The sequence below is a fragment of the Lagopus leucura genome, unplaced genomic scaffold (assembly GCF_019238085.1).
Source record: "Lagopus leucura isolate 7727_CA_CO unplaced genomic scaffold, USGS_WTPT01 Super-Scaffold_100157, whole genome shotgun sequence".
NCBI lineage: Eukaryota > Metazoa > Chordata > Aves > Galliformes > Phasianidae > Lagopus > Lagopus leucura.
Window position 1 is genome coordinate 20,488,304 of NW_024962334.1, and position 7,881 is coordinate 20,496,184.

Genomic DNA, 7,881 nt, shown 5'->3' on the forward strand with positions numbered 1-7,881 from the left:
AGGGTCTGAAGAGTGCCACACTCCAACTGAGAAGGATCTTAGTTGCATGTGAGGGAGTTCATGGCTGCTGTCTGAACCCTTCTTTTTCTTTTTTTTTTTTCCACCTGACTTCCCTTCCCCATCTCCCTAAGCAACTGTGATTGGTAATAAACTGGTTGAGCTAACCCCTTGTTAGCTCAAGTGCATGCTTAAAGGAAAGGCTCCCTTCACCCATCATGCTACTCGTGCCACTTGGAGTAAGTGTATTGTGTTGATTACACAACGTCATGTGGGGAACCTCAGTAGTCCAGGAATCTTAAAAGTGATCACAGACTGGCCTGAGGATATAATGTTTGGAACAGCATCAGGAGAAATATTGCATGCTACAGAGGCCCACAATCCAATGAATTGCCAGAAAACAAAAAGAAATATGTCCTGTTCACTGATGGGCCATGTCGAATTGAGGGGAAGTGCTGCAGATGGAAAGCTGCAGTGTGGAGCCCCACACAGCGAGTTGAAGAAGCCACTGAAGGTAAGGGAGCATTGAGCTACTTTGCAGAGGTAATGGCTGTCCAGCTCACCTTAGGTGTTACTGAAGAGGAGGGGTGTGTGGGGGGAGTCCTTATACTTTATACAGTCTTTATACTGACTCATGGATGGTGGCAGCTGCCTTATGGGGCAGCTGCAACAGCAGCAGTGGCAACAAAACAGCTGACAAAGAGGGGGTAACCCTATTTGGGCTGCTGAACTGGGGAAAGTTGCCCAAACAAAGATACGGTTGTAAAGGTGCACTGTGTAGATGCTCATGTGCTCAAGAGTTGAGCTACTGAAGAAAACCAGAATAACCACCAAGGACATAAAGCTGCCAAAATTGAGGTGGCTCAAATGGACTTGGACTGGCAAAACAAGGGTGAATTATTTCTGGCTTGGTGGGCCCATGAAACCTTGGGCCGTGAAGGAAGAGATGCACCGAGTAAATGGGCTAGAGACCAAGGGGTGGATTTAATTATGGATACTACTACTCAGGTTATCCATGACTATGACATATGTGCCACAATTAGGCCAAGAAAATGAAACCTCTCTGGGGGAAGGGTGATGGTGAAAGTATAAATATGGGGAGGTGTGGCACCTTGCTACGAACTCACGATGGTAAGCGTTATGTGCTTACTATGGAGGCAACAACTGGGTGTCATATGCAGTACCCCATTCTACTGCCCAAGGTCTGGAGAAGCAAGTCCTATGGTGACATAGCACTCCAGAAAGAATTGAGTCAGAAAATGGGACCCATTTCAAAAATTCCCTTGGAAATACTTGGGCATTGAGTGGATTGATCATATCCCCTCACACGCACCAGTCTCTGGTAAAAAATCAAATGGTACAATGTATTGTTAAAACTGTATTGAAAGCAATGGGTGGTGAAATATTTAAGCATTGGGAGCAGCATTTGGCAGAAGCCACTTGGTTGGACCATATTCGTGGATCTATCCATCACGATGGTTCTACCCAATCCAGCTCCCTACATAATGTACAGGGAGATAAGTTCCCTGCAGTACCATATAAAGAACATGTTGGGAAACACGGTTTGGGTCTTCCCAGTTTCTGGAAAGGGCAGACCTCTCCATGGAACTGTTTTTGCACAGGGACCTGGGTTCACTTGGTGGGTTATGCAGAAAAACAGGGATTGTTGGTGTGTATCACAGAGTGTATTACTACAAAAAAGTAAGAGACTAAATGAAAATTTTAGTCAGAGGAAAGCATTCCAATTCACTACTCCATCACAACATTGTCTATTGGAGGTGTCACAGAACAACAATTAAGACATTTATGTTCAGAATAAACTGGAGGTCTAAAAATTTATAAGGTCTACGGGTGGTGGTTTAAGAGGTATCTTTCCTAGTGTGAACCTTTTGGCTTCAAACTGTTCCAACTCTTCAGCTGTTAATTCACTCCTTGGTGTATATAACTTGTCTGATGTGATACCGTTTAGGACTGCAGAAGGTGTGGCTGTGACGTTATGTCCAGAGGCACTGGCAGCCTGTGCAGCTGAAGTACTGCTTGCACCTGACTGAGAAGTTCCTGTCGCTGCATTAGGGGTTCCAGAAACTGTAAGTGGAGCAGTGCTTGAAGAGTTTGCAGCAGCAGAATTTCCAAAGCCTGAGAGTCCAGAAGTTCCAGAGCCACTGGTTGTTCCAGAAGTTTTAAATGAGAAAGAGGCTGCAGATGGAGCTGAAGAATTGCCAAACCCAATAGAAGTGGGAGCACTGTGGGAGGACGTCACACCAAACGTAGGGGGATTGGAGGCAGCAGCAGAGCTCCCAAAAGCTGTAGCATTTCCAGAAGGAACACTGGGATTTGCTTTAAAGGAGAAACTGGCAGCGCTGCTGCTGCTGTTCACTGGGAAGCCTGCAATTATGAAATGTATAAGGATGGTCAGAATGGGTCCACCTGTGATACTGAAACACTGCTGCATTTCAAAAACGCAGAAGAACATTTAAAAATATCTGTTTAAGTGCTGGTTGCTTAAGCATGAAACTTACTTGGAAAACCAAAGCTTGAGGCTTGCTGTCCTCCAAATCCAAGAGAAGGTAACGGTTGACTGACTGCATTCTTCAACTGAGATAGCTTAAAAAAATTCCAAATACATAAATGAAAACTACATTCCAACACAGGCAAGTATCTTTCAATCAGTGCTTAACACGAAAATGTATATGTGCCATCCATTTTAACATTACTCAGACAAAGTTAATTAGACACTGATCACAAACTATTGCAGCTATAAAGAAAATGCTCTCAGGCTATTCTCTGTCAAACACCCTAGAAGCATAAATCTGTAATTGTAATCACCAAAATCTCTTGGAGCTCTCATTCTCATCTCAGTCTGCTCTCTGAGTGTTGCACAACAACCATCTGTGCTGAAGTCTGGACCCCACCTTTTTAGCTTCAGAACAGAGCAAGGGCTCCAAATCACATTACAGAAACTTCAATGCACTTCACGCAGCCATCACCTAAATTGACTTACACCATCTCCCTGATCACTAAATATTGGCTTGAACTGTTCTGCCGAGTGTCCTCTTCTGACACACCTGATTCACAATTGTTATATGATCAAGACACAAACTGAAAGTACAGGTATTTCCATGCAGCTCATAATGATAATTTTCCAAAACTGAGATCCAGCTACTGCCTTGCTATCTTGGAATCACCCTTATTCACTCCTTTCCTTAATTAACTAATAAGGTTCATTTATAATACAACTTGCAAACAACTCATTGATTTCATGATTCTAGAGAAAGGTAGATTGGTGAACCTAAGCTGTATTCACAGACTTCCATGTTCATCTGACTTGCACAGTGCTCAAGTATTCACTCAAACTCTTCTATCACCTATAAAAACATACTGAAATAGGTACGGTGCAGATTTCAAACTGCAATTACTCCCTCACGTAATTCCTCCTTTTAACCTTTCCAGTTTCTTTAATGCTCCCAGGAGCACTCTAAGATTACTTTCAAGATCTTCATGCCGCTGGTCAGCCAGACCCTTTTTTGCCAGGTGCTTTCTTGTGGCTGCAGTGCCAGAATAAAACACATCACAGTTGAGATACTCAGAACAGTTCACATATTTACCATTAGAACTGCCACTGAATGTAGGAATGAAATTTTCTCAAGCCTCAGGTGTTAAGGCACAAACAAGGATGCACTATCACATGTATTTGGTAGTAAGTCTGTATCCTAAAATGCTCAAAGCAATACCTGTCACCTACTTTAGTAGTAAGACTGCAGGAAAATCCTTTGATAACAGCAGCAGTATCTATAGTAAATTTGCAAGATGTCTTTATTGAAAACAAGGTTGCATATTATAACTATCGTGCCTTAGAAATTGTTTCATTAACAGCCTTTCAACCAGAAACCAATGTTGGTGTAAGCAAGAACAGCTTAATTGGCTCTGACTAAAAAACAGAATTGTCAGAAAAACCTCCGCTCAAGATTTAAGAGAAAAGCATTATCAGGAACAGAAATAATTTACCTTTCTTTAACACTTACCAAAGATGCTTTTCCTGAGGCAGTTAAAGCCTTCAGCTCTTGCAGCCTGTTTCTCCATTGCTGCACTAACTGATTGACAGAGTTTATCTAAACATGGGAAAACACAAACATGCTCTTATTAAGTGTTATTAAAAAAAAAAACTAGTAAGATAAAAACTAGTAAGATTTAAAACATTTCCTGGAGCTTTCTAAACTGAGGCTCTATCACTATCTGAATAGGGTGCTTGCAAAAGAATACAAAAACCACAAGTCTGAGATGTAAAAGACGAAGCTTTTCTGTTCTTGTTTTATTTCTGGCCCATCCACATATGCGCTCAATCCTTAAGCTCATGCCCTAAGTCTGTCTTAGCTTCTATCGCGTCTGCAGAGAAACAACAGCCATTTTCAAAACAGAACACTTCCAAATATTTTAGCAGTTTCACCTTAAAATCTTTAGCTTTGCAGAAATGAACTCGCTTAATTTAAATCAGTTCCTTTAATGCAAACCAACAGACTGCTGCACACAACTTATGCAGCAATAAATAGTACCTGTGCCTTAGTAACTATGACTGAAGTGCTACGTAAGAAAAGTGATTAATATTTTTCAGAGATTTCCACACTTAAATTTACAAAAACACCACAACTGAAGCTCTGCCTACCTCAGTTTTCCTGAAAAAAAAAAAAAAAAAAGTCAACTCATGTTCCAAATGCTTCCAAGAGCAAAGTGCTGAGTATTTTTATTACTGGATTTCTTAATTTTTCCAAGAGAATCTTGCACCACAAACATCAATAATTCTTTTGTGTCTAGTCACATGCTAAGAGATCACGTTGTTTGCTATCAGCTCTTATAAAACAGACTGGAAAATACAGGTTTTGCCCCACATTATGCACAGAAACTCATGCTTTGGATAATACATTTTGTACCTGCATAATTTGTGAGGCCTGTGTCACGCAGTTATTAGAAAGAAGAAGGTGGAATCATAGACCTGTTTGATTCAGAAGGGACTTTTAAAGTCATCTGACCCAAATCCCCTGCAACAAACAGGGAACCTACAGCCAGACCAGGTTGCTCAGTTATGGCAAAACATTCAGGCCAGCAGGTCTACCTTTGAACGCACCCACATAAAAGGTCAGTTTTAAATACTTACGTAGTTCTCAGTGTTACTGTTTGCACTGCATTTATAATACTCCAGACGCACCTCCTCAGGTGAGAAATCTTGAAAACCTGCAGGGAGGCAAGCAATCAACATGCTCCAAAGGAAATACAACAAAGATACAAAATTGCCCTTCAGAGTTTTACAAGAAACTGCCCTTGCTACACCACCTGTGACAAGCCAGTTCTGATTGGAGACGCAAAAAGGACTCCCGGCGCAACTTTGGAGGTGCAAACACACAAATACCATAATGTAATGCCCTACCTGCTGCATCACAAAGCACGTCATGACCTTGCAAGTGGTTACATTGAGGCACGGCAGTGTGGACAAGTATAGAAATACATTCTAAACAGTAGCAGCACTCAGCAACGCTCAGCAACACTCAAAATGTTACCTACCTGAAACATTAGGCTTATCTTTCATAGGTGAGTAACATGAAAACATCCACTGTCTAGATGATTCCCAGCTTGCCATGTCTTTTGCTATACAGTCACTAGAAAACAAAACATAACAACAAAAGAAGAAATTACACGGTCAGAAGCAAAACTGTGAAAAGCAAAGTCAAACTCCAATAGCCAAAGCCATTCAAATGAATTCCATAGGACGCTGCTCAGAGGGAACAACTGAAGTATTCAGTTATCTGTGAAAGACACGACAGTCACTCTGCTGGACACACAGATTCCCTACAAAGCATTTTACCATATCATCGAACCGCAAGTAAATCACATCAGATCTTTACGAGAAACAAAACCACACAAGGCATTTTTAATCCTTGGCAGCATACACTGTTACAGGTTTTTCCCTGAAGCTGTTTGACTACAATAAAATTGAAAACCTTCTCAGTACCAGCTAATTTTACAATATGAATGAACATGTGTGGTACTGAAAAGCAAAACTCAGTAAAGGGGAGATGAGAAGAGTTCTATGTTTTTTTCTTTTATTTTGCTAAACAATCAAGAGCACTGAAATCCAAACTTAGCAAAAGCACAACAGAAGCTACAGCAAAAGAACGAAAGCCCAATGGTTAAAGTGGAGGCTAAACTGTAGAAGCAGGTCACTAAATACTAATTGCAGATATTTCAGATGTTTGCAATACTACATACATTTACATTTCAGAAGCCAGGTAAATAATTTGTTAAACATTTTCTTAACATAATTGTAAAAAGTAACTGCAGGTGCTAGCGCTGCTCACTTTCCAGGTTCCAAAGCTCTATTTCTGCAGGAAATCAAACTGCTTGTTGCATCTCACCACATGCCTGGTAGTGGGTGTGAGCACGCTGGTCACTTTCAACTGGGTCTGAAACCAGGTCTCATTAGATTCGATATAGGTAGAATAATGTATTATCTTTAATATCAGGGAAACTAAGCCAACTAAGGCTCAAATTTTAACAGGCTGAAATGCCATTTAAGGTGCTTTGAGCCTTTAATTTCAAGCACTGAAATCTTAGCTTCTCCTTCATTGCACTCCTGTGGGCAACTTAAACACCATACTGTCTTCCTAAGATCACAGCTGTCCAGCTGCCCTACCCAGCCTCAAAGCAAAGATTGCTTTCTTCCTGCATCTCCGGATCTCAAGATAATTAAACGAAGCAGTGTTTCCTACAGTTCTCCCCACACATCCCAGCTTCCATCCCCCAGAACACATCCTCTCCATTATCCAGAGGAAGCCAGTAGGCAGTTAAACAGCTCATCGCAGGCACTTCCCAGGGGACAGGGCCATCACTTACAAAAGTCTCTGTTCTTCATCACTGAAGCCATCACCAGAGTTTGCACTGCTTAATGCAGAGAATCTGTTCTGTGAGAAGACCGTGCTTTTGTCGCCCTGGGATCCAAAACCGGATGCGCCAGAGAATCCTCCTCCATCACTGCTGCCACCCCACGTGCCGTGCTTAAATGTAGGAGGCTGGATGACGTTCGCGTATCTCTGGGTAGCGGCACCCCATCCTCCTCCGGCTCCTCTGACGGGACCCGCTAAGGAAGAAGAAAGGACGCAAAGCGTTTCACACGGGACGCGACTGGCACAACGCCGGCGGAAACGAGACGTTCTCCCAGCGAGTCACCCCAGCGCAGCCCTCCGCGCAGCCCCGCCACGGCGTCCCCGCGCGCACAGCAGCCGGCCGGCCGTCCCGCAGGACGCGCACACGGGGGTCCCGTCCGGGCGGGGGGCGCCCGCGCAACGGCTGTGCCGCTCTGCGGAGGAGCCCCGCGGCGCTTCCAGACGGCGGGTCGGCGCGGGCACGCCTCCCGTCCGGCGGCCGCAACGCTGCACCGCAGCCGGCTCGGTGCCGCCTCTCGGCTCTTCTCCAGCGCTCGGGAGCCGCTTTCGAGTTACGGCCGGGAGGCAGGAGGCGCGGGTGCCGGACACGCGCACCCAGAAGCGACGCTTCGCGAACGACCGCCTCACCTCGCAGCCCGCGGCGACTTTTCCGCAGCGCGGCGCGGCTTTGCTCCCCCTTCCTCCCTCCTTCCCTCCCTCCTTCCTTCTGTGCCCATCTCCCCACCTCCCGGTACCTGAGTGAGGGCGGCCCCCGCCGCCGCGGGGATGCTCGTTCCAGCACCTGTCGCCGAAGCGGCAGCGACCCTGCAGGAAGAACTGACAGATGGCCATGGACAACCTGGCCAACCGCCGCCGCCAACTGCCGCCGCCGTGACGTCATAGAGAAGCGCCGGGCGGCGCCGAGCGGAACGCACGCGCGTGGCCCCGCCCCCGAACGCCGCGCGGCTCCGCC

General features: G+C 44.9%; 1 protein-coding gene across 1 annotated transcript; it reads right to left on the reverse strand.

Annotated features, from left to right (window-relative positions):
- Positions 1–1,699: 1,699 nt before the first annotated feature.
- Positions 1,700–7,793, reverse strand: NUP42 (nucleoporin 42). The gene is made up of 7 exons (XM_042889133.1): positions 7,664–7,793; positions 6,880–7,123; positions 5,551–5,645; positions 5,147–5,223; positions 4,020–4,106; positions 2,517–2,601; positions 1,700–2,382 (listed from the first exon to the last, which is right to left on the reverse strand). Exons 1-7 carry the CDS (start codon positions 7,758–7,760, stop codon positions 1,826–1,828), a joined length of 1,242 nt encoding a protein of 413 aa, XP_042745067.1. The 5' UTR covers positions 7,761–7,793; the 3' UTR covers positions 1,700–1,825.
- Positions 7,794–7,881: the final 88 nt, after the last annotated feature.